Source organism: Atta cephalotes (genome assembly GCF_000143395.1).
Source record: "Atta cephalotes unplaced genomic scaffold scaffold00007, whole genome shotgun sequence".
Taxonomy (NCBI): domain Eukaryota; kingdom Metazoa; phylum Arthropoda; class Insecta; order Hymenoptera; family Formicidae; genus Atta; species Atta cephalotes.
This window is the reverse complement of record NW_012130071.1, coordinates 4488669-4502038: the sequence shown is the minus strand read 5'-3', so window position 1 is coordinate 4502038 and position 13370 is coordinate 4488669. Positions and strand designations below refer to the sequence as shown.

General features: G+C 30.5%; 1 protein-coding gene across 1 annotated transcript in view; it reads right to left on the bottom strand.

Moving 5' to 3' along the window:
- Positions 1 to 1658: 1658 nt before the first annotated feature.
- LOC105626930 overlaps positions 1659 to 13370 on the bottom strand; it is a 55512-nt gene continuing 43800 nt past the window's right edge. Inside the window, exon 3 of the mRNA XM_012208221.1 lies at positions 1659 to 1762. Within this exon, the coding sequence (XP_012063611.1) occupies positions 1659 to 1762 (104 nt within the window). The remainder of the gene's footprint in view (positions 1763 to 13370) is intronic.

The window sequence follows — 13370 nt, the reverse complement described above, 5'->3', positions numbered from 1 at the left end:
CGTACGAAGCATTCTTAATTAAGGAAATTAAGAACTCTCTCTCATGTCGCTGCTAAAATTCTTTAATATTGATAACGTCATTTTGCGTCATTCGTGGATATGATAAGAATTCTCGACTGCTCTGTCGTGATCGTACAAATCGTTGCTCAACGCGTGCCGTATTATTTTCAACAATAAATTGTACCGATGCTAAGTTACGAAGCACAAACTAATTTCTGAGCTAAATCAAACGAACTTCTGGCTAATTAAGTATTCACGAATAGGAAATTTTTATCATTACTCTTCGCTTTATTTCGCTTACCTATGGATATAGAGTGCAAAAGAAGCTTATTATGCGAAAATAACTATGTTGGATTACGTCAATGAGTTTGCCTTCCTTTAGGTGTTTACAATTGTTAGAAATAAATTGGAATTAAATCTAGCAATATTGTATTGTGATTGGTATTATTTCACCTGATGGACGTGTAGATTGTAAAAAAAAATTTTTTAATTTTAAATGAAAAAATATTGAAAAAATAATTTCGTTAAAACATGATATTTGTCGAAACGCATAATATATATCGTCAGTTTAAAAAAAAGTCGTTTAAAAAAAAAATAAACCTGCTTGTTATTCAAAAGGTTGTTACACACGATGCTGTAATTATTAATTTTGGACGCAAGTTGATGGTAAAAATATCATTTGTGCAACATTGCCAATTACTAGAGAATATTTTCGAGATGGAGATACGATTCGCTGGTTATCATTACGCAGCTATTTAACATTTTATACGTATACAGCTCATCTGTAAATACTGTCGCTGTATTATATAACAAATGTATGAAAAGTCCATTCTTTCTGGATTCATTCTTTCGCGGCTGGGAAAAGTCGACTCAGAAATTCGTCGTGGAATTCATGCTTCTAAGACACCGTGTAATACGACTGCCTCACACTCCGCTTAACCCTTAGGCACAAAGCTTTCCCTTTTATTACGTAAGAGCTGTCTCTTAGAGATTATCTTTGTATTTCTCACCCCAGCGGCCAAACCCACAGTTAAGTTTAAGATAAACGGGATGGGGATTTTCGCGTTAGATTAAGAGAAGCGAGATAACCGGCTACACAACGAGAGTATTTAAATTACGACACGCAATTAAAATAACATAACGGCGCTTATATTTTTAGATTAAAATTCCTGTCTCGAGATAAATGGAAATTGGAGTTGAAAAAAAAAAAATTATGATTTACCGCTGCATTTCTATCATTTCGTGCGCGATTTCGACGAATTCAAAAAACTTATCCCGATAAAATAAAATGATAAATGCGATGGAAAACAATCATGTCAATAACGGAAAATAGTATATGACATTGCAGTGATTATGAAATATTATTTTTCAAAAATCAATTCATTCTAAAGCCATAAAATTCGCACAGCTGATATTAATCAAAAACTTTTATAAATAACCTCTCATTAACTTATAAATTCTTGCTTTGTAACTGTACTATTATGATTATTATATAATGTTGCAAATCATTTAATCTTTCGGCCGCTACGATGAAACTAATTAAGACCTAATTCAGATTGATCTGTGCGGAAGGGTTAACGTTTAGGATGTGTGGGCGACCATGTTGCGATACGTCCATCAATTTTATGAGTCTCGGGCGACCTTCGTGCACACGCACATTATCTCAGCTGGCCTAGAAGGAAGGCGAGCATCACCAGGACCGTTTTCGAGTTGGGCGATCCGGCTGCCGTGTTTCCATGCTGCATCGCAGCCGGATGCTCACCTGAAACAGAAGAATAAGCTGCTTGTGAAATACTTCTTCCTTATTTTCAGCGATCTGACGATCTCGGTGAAACTCAACGGAATGTACGGAGAAACAGTTAGCAAGGAGGATGTAATGCAGACGTGCTCGAGATATAGGAATTTAATTTTTCGCGGTTGTAATAACAACCGTGAATAACGTGAGCCATATCCTCAAAATAAACTGTCAGTTATAAAGGAATTTATAAAGTGGAAATTGTTATAAATGTGAGATTGTATAATACATTATTCGACTCGATTACTTTTTCGAATATTTATTTTACAGTTTTTTTATATATATTGTTCGTTCAAACTTTTGAAAAGTACATATTTAAAAATTTTAACATTTTACGAATTTTTAGATTTTTATTCAATTCTGCTGTCGGATTATAATTTTATTTGTTCATAATACATTTTAAAATGTTAAATTTTATCTACTACAGAATATTATAAATTTCCAAGCACAATAGTAAATTACATTTCAAATTTAAATTAGATTTTAATTTTTCACTTTCCTCGTTGTGTATCTTTCTGGATCTCACCTGTCAAAAATGTATAATATGTATCTATTTGTTCTGATATTAATTCACAATTCTATCTGTTTGTAATACACTAAATGTGTTTCTAGCTTTTGTCTACGTGAAGTATTGTAAAATCATAAATTTCACTGTGTGGTAGTAAATGGTATCATAATGCGTTTCTAGGTCATTTGTATGGGTAGATACGAAATCTCTAGGCATAAATTGTTAAAGAACCCTCACCGCGAAACGGGATAGATATTTCGAGGTGAAACAGTCTCAAGTTTGACGTAATTCTATGTTGGAACGTCAGGAGCCTCGGCGGATTTACAGAATTGAGGTCAGTGTAATATAGCAACGGTATAGAGGAAATGGCAACGTGTTTCTCGTGCGTCGGGGCATTCGCACCCTCGATTGATTTCTTGGCGAACAGTACTGGAATTGGAACGAGCGTCGCGAGAGCGGTTTGCGTCTTTCTTCTTTTTCTTGGACTGACGAACGGCAAACGTGAGTACTTTTTATTATCCGAACGTTATTTTTCGAACAAAAGACTCAATTTTGAGTCTGGCATATTCTAGAAGTAACCAAATAAATAAATAAAGGTAAACAATTAGAAAAGCTCGAGAAAATTAATTTCAAATACATTCAAAATATCCACTTGTCATCCAAGTAACTTTTTATTTATTATACAACTTTTATTTCGCACTTTTTTATTTTTTTAATTCAAAGTTGGACTTTTCGAAACTCATTTAATTGAAATCTAATTTGACAAATTGCGCAAACAGTTTGCGATCATTCGCAACGCTACATAAATTTAAAATGCATAAGTAATGCATTACTCGAAAAATCAAATCAAGCCGTATTATAGCCCTCCTCATTTCCCGTTACCCCACGATTACTGTCGATTAATATGCATCGTGCGAATTCACGAGCTGTTACGTGCATTTTTGGAACAATCATTTCATAGTATACATTTCTATTAACCGCGTTAATTTATCTCTTGCCGCACGATTGGATTCGTTATTTGGTTTTATGCGAATGTTTCAAATGATGATTGTATTTGCATATGTCCCACATAATGCACATATTACCGGAAATAGTTTGATATTGATGATCGAGCAATTATCTCGAGAATTAGTTTATCATAATCTTATCGAAAAGAGGATTGATTTCAGTCAAAAAGAGATTGATTTCTATTCAAAAAGGGGTAAGAAAACGGAATAGTGTTTTTTTTTTATATAAATTTTGACCTCCTGAATATAATAATGTTAATAAAAAGTTCGGATTCGATAAGGAACACCTTGAAATGCCACGGATTTTTTAATAATTTTATTCATATTCAGAAAGTCAAAATTTACAAAACACTATTTCTTTTACTTACATCTTTTTGAGCAAAAAATTTGCCCTTTTTTGGAGAATATTAAAAAAGAACTGACCCAAAAGAATATATTCGATCTCTATCGATCCCGAACTTTTTATTAACATTATTGTATTCAGGAGGTCAAAATCTATAAAAAACGCTATTTTACTTACACCTTTTTGGATAGAAATCGGTCCCTTTTTAATAGGAATGCATCGGATCATATAAAATTATCGGATATTCGAGCAAAATGTAACATCAGATATCCGAGAAGACAATTTCTTCGAGCCGGATATCCGACATTTTCCGGATATTCGATAGAATTCCGAGAAAATGTCTTCTAAAAAAAAGTCTATAGGAAAAAGAATAGGAAAATTGTAATTTTGCGACAATGTATAAGATGTTATAGCATCATGAATATGCATACTTATTTTTAGAACATTGTATAAGAAAAAAATCAACAATTTAATGATATCAAATTTCAACCGGATACCTCTCTGGATAATAGAGACATTTTCGAATATCCGATGCATCCTCCTTCTTAATACCATTTTAAATCACCAGTTGTTTAATACAAAATTTGCAATAAAACACGCCAATTATTTATAATGCAAAATTAATTTATAAAAATATTTAATTCTTCTCTTAATATATGTATAAGTAAAAAATTCAAATCATTAATTAATCCAACTATAAATGTAAATTGGAAAGAACTGTCTCCAATGTATTTCTCTGAATAGAATAATTTTTATCTAAATGACATTCTAAAAAACTGTAAAATATTTTTAAAGATAGGAGATTTAAAAAAAATTTTTTGTTTAATAATTTTCGCATTTTCAGTCTCTCTGTGTCAGATCGAATGAGAACGTGACGTGTCGACTCGCAACAAGTTCCGTGGCGAGAGTGGCGAGGGATTTGTCGGAAATGTTGCGCGAGCGACATGGGACTGCGTAATTAACTGTGTAATTAATCGAGAATTTTGAAATTCAACGGAATTCGTCAGCGATTTCGCGTTGCGATGGAACAATGAGTTATTAATACATCTGCGTAACGCGGACTGCAAAGGCGAATTCAGCTCGCGAATCTCATGGCGGCAGAGAATAGGCAAAGTATAATTAGTCGAATGTGCGAATTAAATGAATTTTGCATCGCCGTTTAGCGCGCGCTCATAAAAGCGGAGAAGGCGGATCGTGATTATCACAGACAGATACATAGACGTAGATGGGTTATATAAGATTGGCGAATCCAATGAATAATTCAGAATAAATTTCGATAAAACGACTCGACAAAACCGGGCAAATTTTTGTAAGCCCTGTGCATAGCAAAGGATCGTTTTATCACGAAAATGAAAATTTTCTCGTTTAACGGGATGCAACGTTTAAGGAAGAGAACATTATTTAATAAATAGCTCCTGTCGTATTAAATTTTCTGCTTGACGTGCGTTAGACTCTTTGAAGAACAGACCGCTGTTACTGTTCTCTCTCTTGACGCATGCTCGTATAATTACATCCCTATAAATGCGACCCGGCGCATTTGGCACTGGAGGATGGGTGACTTTTCGCGAAATTAATGTTCTTCTAACGGGCGATGGGTACTGAATCCTAGACGAAAGAAATAAGTCGGCGGGTCGTACAAATCGCGACTGCGGCGCGCATTTGCCTTGCCTTCTTCCTGTTATGCATATCTGAATATTTATCTTTCCGGAGTAGCCGGCGCGCACATTCATCGAGCATGGAGAAGAGATGAATTCATGCACTTCGCCCGAGATAATTGCACTTCGGCCGAGGTCCGCAGCTCATTTGCACTGTCGGAAGAAATGCGCTTTTTTTTTGACGTTGAAAGACGTACTTCATTCATTATTTGTTTCAGTTCATTATTTGTTTCCGCTCACTATTCACTATTTCTGCCTGCCGAAAGTCTCAACAGCAACTGTCCGGATTTCCTATAAATTGCCGTTGTTGAATTTAATGGAATAATAATCGAAAAAACGAGTATAATATAAGGTAGTTGACTCAGAAATCATCAGGATACCAGTAACCAAGTTCACATATTAAAGACGTATTTTAGTGCTTTTTGTCAATCGTGAGGTTTGCTGATATTTTTATTGATTCCAAGGAAATATTTATAATGTTGTGTTACATTAATTTGTAAATATATGAATTCACTATTGATTAAATCGAATATGTACAACAACTGAGCCTGCGCGATTTCGATCAAATGCTTCATTGTGAGATTAAAAGACACTGTTTGACATCTCGTGTGATTTTGGAGTATTGGCAACTTGCATGAGATAAATTGAGCTTCGAGTTATAAATTCAGGATCGCAGTTTTATGTACACCATTACAAATTATTGTTTCATACAAATTTCATAGTTTTTTTTACGTGACAAACACTGGTTTACCGAAGCACGTAGTGCTTCGTTCCAGTACTCGCCATATCTATCGATTTCTGGGACTTGGTAAGTTGAAAAAAATTCTTGTAAATCGAATAATAATGTATCCAAAATCCAAATAAAAAAATTAGATTCATAATAGTTATTATCTAGACATTCTACGAATCAGTAATAGTTGAGTTAATAAATAGATACGCAAGCAAATAAAGGATGTCAATCACTGGATCATTGGACTGTGTCGATACATGTAGAACAGAGATCGACACTACTCGAATAAAAATTAATTTTACAATTCTTTTCTGTTGAAACAGCTATTAATATTTATTGAAAATTTATTATAATGATAGTTCTGAAAAAAAAAATATAAAAAATTATAAAAAGATATATACTATATTATATACATATTATATATATTATATATAATATATATATTATATTATATATATTACATTATAATTTTTTATAATATTTTATAATATTTTATTTTTTTCATTTTTATTTTAATTTATGTGTCTGAATTATTCCATCGTTTGTATATGCGATCGTTAAATGGCGATTTGTGAGACATATCCATGACAATTAATGAGCAAACCGTTATGGCGATAACTCGTATATTTGCGCCTTCTAATTTTTACGAAGGATTTTCTCAACAACGGCAGTAGGTAAGAATTTTAGAGTGATGTTTTTATTCGTCACAAAAAATTGATTTAAAATAACCTAAAATAACAGCCACTCACTTTTCATCTGAAAAATATAAATTTGTAAAGTCAAGCGTTTTGGTTAACGTGACGATTATAACTACCTTATAATGAAATTAAAGTTAAATTTTAAATTAATTACGCGCACAATTATGCAGAAATAAACTTTTTCAATATTTTTAGTTTAAAGTAGAAGAAATATATTTTCTTCCATACTTTATTCAGATATTTCTTTGCGCATATAAGTTTAACATAGCAAATATATATTACAATTATATATATAAAATTATATATATAAAATGCAAATTAATAAAGAATCAATTTGCAATTTGAAATTAAAAAACTTTTCAATTAATTGAAAGAAATTGTAATCCTATATATTACGATTCAAAATTTCGTAAGGATATCTTCAAGACTTCTAAATAGATTAGATAAATAGATAAGTTTGCGTTTCCGACATAAAGATCTGTTCATAAAGATTAGAATTGTCTGTGGTACCGCAAATATGTTTCTGAAAGCGATCTTATTCTCGGTAAAATTACCAGATGAATTCACGAAGGAGAAAAAGGGCAATTTTCTTTCTATTCCATTATATAATTTCCAACGAATCAAATTCAAAAATTGAATCGCATAGTACTTTTCTTTGTTTTTATTGTTATAATAGAATAAAGAAAAGTATTTTCACATTGTCGATGAAACAGATGAAATCATGTATTCTGTATGTTAATATGATTTTTAATAAAATATGTGAAATCAATGTAAAATTTTGGAATGTTTAGAAATATGTTCTAATAAATTTAATATAAATATTTACTCTAATAAAAGAATACAATTACAATATCTCAGTGAAGTGATCATATATTATGAAATAATATAAATTCAAAATATTTTATTTATACTTCAAATAATTTAATTGTAGAGCAAATATAAATCTTTGAATACAATTCTTTTTAATATACACGTCGCTGAATAAGCATTTGGTCGACAATGGTAGAAATTACTTCAACTCGCGCTTAATGCCGTATTCTGATTGTCCAAAGACGGTACATTACGCTTTGCATTCCGGAAACGCCGTTGCAACTTAATGATGACAGTCAGCTTCCGTAAGAATCTTAATAATAACAATATTTCTCCCTAGAGCTGTTTTAAAATACTGATGAAAATTATATTTCTTTCTTTTAGTATAGAAAAAAATGTTATATATGGTAAAATTATGCGCTCACATATCTATACAGTACAGTAGTATATCTTCTGGAAATTTTTTGACCAGAGCACCAAAAAAAATGTGGAATGATTTTTATCGAAGACGTTAAAGTAATTTTGTTACTCTTTTCGACATCATTCCAATATATGTGTGATATTTGAGGTATCCTACAGTCAATTTAGTATATGTACTTTTAGCTAATACACTGTATCAGAAATGTACAGTTCAATGATTCTTAATAACTATATATATACTACAATTCACGTATAAAAGCATTTTCGAGAAAAGCTGTTAAAATGGACAAAGAAACTTTGACTAGCCATCTAGGGGCAGATAAACGATTTACTAGATACTATTGTACGATACGAAAATGTCGCTGGCTGTCTCGAGAGACAGAATCTAATACTCTTCGATAACAATCGTACTACTATCCGCGTGCAATGTTGTGCAGCACTTAGGTACAAGAACCTAGTTATTATAACTGGACACGAACGTGCCTAGATACTGTATCTGTATTGAGATACTTTTTCTCTCGAGACAAGCAACGACATTGGTTGCGTTCAGGAGTACGTTCAACAGTTGAATGCGCGCTCACTGTATTTATGTATTATTCTAAAAGTTTGATTGGATGATATAAAAGAATACACCAATAATAGCGAGCGCTTATAATTAATAGGTGTGTTCGCATTGTTTGAAATCCCTAAAAATGTTCATACTTGAAATAAGATAAATGTATATTCGCACGTTGGAAAGAAAGAAAGTGAAGATGCTTAGTGCAAAAAGTATAAGCAACGCGAACAAACTTATTGAGTTTGAACTCAACTATTTTCATATTTTCTAGTACTATCTAATAAATCGTTTACTTGCCTTTAGATAAAATTTTTTTACCTAGTTTAACAGCTTTACTCGAAAGTGCTTTTATATTGATAGTATGTCGGTTCTAAGATACCTTGTATATATAGTTATTAGGAATTAAACTATACAAAAATATGCATATATACTCAAAATGAAATATAGAGCTTTAGAATTGTTGCGATTATTCAAAAACGTACAAATATTGAAATGATATTGAGAAGAGTAGCAAAATTGTTTAATGTCTTCGATAAAAAACCATTCCACATTCTTTTCTGATGCTCTGGTCAGAAAATTTGTAGAGTTATTAGAGATTGAGAATAATTGTATAATAATAAATTGTATAATAATTGTATAATGTAATAGATAAAATAATATTATAAAAAAGTTAAATTTTACAATTTAATATTTACATTTTTTAAATTAATTTTTTTAACTTATTCAGTGTTCGATAATATTTAAAATTAATTTATTATATAGAAATAAATAATAAGTGCCATAAATATAAATAAAAACATAAATAAAAAAATGTAATAAATGTAAATGCATCAATGATTTTTTCTAAATTGTGATTTATTGCAAAAAAATTTTGAGACAATATCCCGCTGATTCAAAATTAAGTATTATAATTTTTAATTTATGAGCATTCTTGAGAATTCATTTTCTAAAAAATTATTTATGTACACGATATCTGCCATGAGGTTTACATATTATTTTTCTAATACTTGTACCTGTATCACGGTAAATTTTTTCTACAATACCTTTACCTGTTTTCTAGGTACTGAAAATAAAATACCTTCACAATACTGTCAACGTGAGAATTCATTTCATCGCGTTATATTCGTGATGTTAGGTCTGTTCGTGTTGCTTGCACTTTTTGCACTCAGCATCTTTACTTTCTCTCTTTTTTCAATCTAAATGTCTATCTCATTTTAAGTTCAAAAATTCTTAGGGATTTCGAACAAATCTGGGATTTCAGACCTGCTGATAATTATTAGAATGCATAATACATTTAAAAATAACCATAAAGCACTTGCATACCGAAAAATCATTGATCTTCTATTTGCTGAAAACCTTTGGTGTGTCGAAGCTAAACTCTTATAGCGTTTTCATTTGGAAAATTAATGCAGCAATACTGATGCACACTGAGAATGTAATTGAATGCAAATTAATTTACATTTTCAACATTAATAAATAATTTAACTCTTTTAATTACATATGATTTGTTATCACGATAATCTCACAACGATTAAAACGATTAAATTATTTATTAACACTGAAAATATATAAACCGATTTGCACAATTATATCAGCGTTGCACTAATTTTCCTAATGGAAAATGCTAATAAATTACAACACGTAAAAAACTATAGCCATTTATCGTCGAATGTCATTGAAATTACATTGTTAGATAAAAGAACAATAATAATCCAATTCTTGAATGAAATATTTTGTTACTTTTAAGAGAACCGAGTAGTTTGGAGGGTAAAAAAAATCGATTTTTAAATTTTCGGAAAGTTGTCTTGAAAATATATTGCCAAAACTGTTCGTAGAAATAACGTAAAATAATGGAGTTTACTGAAATGGTGCACAGGTAAAAATTAGACGCGTTTGAGTTTCAATCTCCTGCTGCGCGCCGTACGGTTGTTATTTCTTTCAACAAAGAAACATCTACTGTATTTTTGTCTTTTTCTATTGTACATTTCTATTCAAACAAGAGGCTGAATCACATTATGGTCTAAGAATCGCTGAATAAGAAAAATTTAAAAACATAAGTATAAAAAAACATAAGTATTCTAATTCAAAACTTTAAATTTCATTTTTCTCGTGTTTTTTCAAATTTACTGACATTGTAGAGAGAAAACATGTCTAACGCACTGATCACCGCTTTTTACACATTAATTACAATTATTATTTTCTCTATATAGTAAACCTAAAAAAAAAATTAATTTTTCAAAATAATAATAGTTTTTTAACTTAATGGAAAAAATAATGGTCAAAAAAGGATCTTTTTTTTAGGAGTAAGTTTAATAAATTGCGATTTTTTATAATTTTATTAGGTTTATCGTATACATTCAACATTTTTAATTATAAATTAATTTGATTTTTTTTATTTCGGACGACTAGTTCTGGCTGTACAATTTTTAACAAAATATGTTGCCTCTCAGACATTTCAACATATTTTAATTAATAAAAATTCATATTTATTGTAAAGTACAAATAAAATATAGGTCTAAACCTAAAATTGATAGCTGTAACCATTTTTCCACAAAAAATTCATAAAGAATTACACAACATTAAAAAAAAAGTCGTTGATTTTTCCCTCCAAATCACCCAACTTCCCCCCATTAAACTTGATGTGTGTTACAATGTAAATTAATCCATTTCTGAAATTAATTTCAAAATAAATATCATTCGTATTAACGTATTTAGTAAATAATAAAATAAATTTGAATCAAATTTAATACATTTTCTTAAACTATATAAATTGTTCAATTCAATTATTTTAGCGAAATTAACGATATATTGGATAGAAATAGTGGCAATCTGTAGAAATGATTAAAAACAATTCAAATTAGGTCGAATTTGTCATTATGAATTTAACAATATACGAATTTAATAGAGTAGAGTTCAATAAATTGTTTCGTTATTTGTTTTGCCAATAATAACATATTAACGCTTTCTATAATGAAAAGAACTATCTGTGCTGCTTAATGTAAAAGCAAATTTATTAGAATGTAATTAACAATTAAAATATAATTAAATTGTAGGTTCGTGTATATATAAAGAAGAATTAATAATTTTCATAATTGAACTGCAATATTTGGAGTTTCAATTTGTTTCTTCTCCTCTAATTATACAATATTTTCCCGATGTATTGTCAATTTTTGTATAGACTTTAGATTTTTTTTATTGCACTGAAAAAATTTAATTTCAAATTCTAGAAAACCTATCAAAAACTTTAAAAATATCTCGAAAATTAAATTAACAATAATAAAATAATAGAAGGGCTACGAGCGAAGATCTTTTTAATATTCGAAATATAAAAACATTAAACATTGCAATAAACAGACGGTTCGAGTTATTATCAACATTAAACAAATTTATATTGTTACATAAAAATAACAATTATGCGAATTTTATAGCCAAGCAAAACAAAAAAAATATAAAAAAAGAAAATGAAAAAATACTCTCTCCTATTCAACAAATCCATGTGTTTGATGATTTAAATGAACAAGTATGGTTACTCACTATATATAACTGATTATATATAACTGATTATATATAACACTGATTTTATATATAAGGGAATTGATATAAAATTCTTTTTCTACAGATAGTCACTCCAATCATAGTGTAATAATTAAGATGAAACGTTGCGCATAATGACGATAGCATATTAGAAATAACCAATCAAATTTGGATCCAAATTCACTTTCCTACCACGCATCCACGGGAACGTAACTTTACCTTATTATACCATGAGTCCAACAATAATTATTCGGGTGGTTTTTTTTTATATAAATGTAAGTTTTCAATCAATATGAATCAAACGATAAAAATGCAGTCAAATTTAGTAGCCGATTTAAATAAATCAAAGCAATAATGTTATAAAGATCAGAGAATAAAAAATTTCAAGTCTCTATAAAAAGATGTTACAAATAATCGAAAATAAAGTCGAAAATTAAGATTACAATTTTTTGGAATTTTTGTCTCTTTTTTTTCAATTATTATCTCATTTCTGCGATATAATTGAATGACGGTTTTGCGGCCGGCCATCAAATTGGATAAATCGACCGGCGCTTCTGAATCTCTAAAGCTGCCGATTTCTGATTCGTTCGGAGGTTGTTGCAAACAGCGAGAGATAACCGCGGAAGGGTAATGCGGTGTCGAAATTGGTTGCACCGAGGCGGTCGGCTGCGCCACGGAAAATTACGATGGTAACAGCACCCAAGCGGTAGCTGCTGAAACAACCGGAAAGATCCTGGGCTGTCGAAACACCACGAAATTTCCACCGTTCAGTCCCCGCTGCTCGAAAACTCCCTGTAATCTTTCGCGCACGGAGCGCCATGTAATTAACGCGCGCGGCTCGATCGACCGAAAAATTTCCGGGGTTGTGTCGGATACTGGCACGATTGCGATTCAGGACGCGTAGGGAGCACCGCCATTGCGAGCATCGACCGTACCCCTTTTAGTTACATTATTCACACGTGTCTTTTTTCCTCTTTTTCTTTAAAAAAACAAGGGTATTGATGATAAGACGTGTCGAGAAAACAAAATTTCCTGAAAGAATATTTCAAACTTTTATATGAGTAATATACATAATTGTTACATCCAGAAAAAGGTTTCAATTCAAAGAAATGCTTCTTTTTGCTACACGGTTAAAAAAAATTTCTTTAATTTAAAAAAATTATATTCAAATCAAAAAAAGAAAATTTTTCTTCAATCATATAGCAAAGAAATATTTATTTGAATCGAAGAAATCTTTCTCGGGGTGTATCGCATATATATATATATATATATATATATATATATATATATATATATCTCTCTATACTACTACGA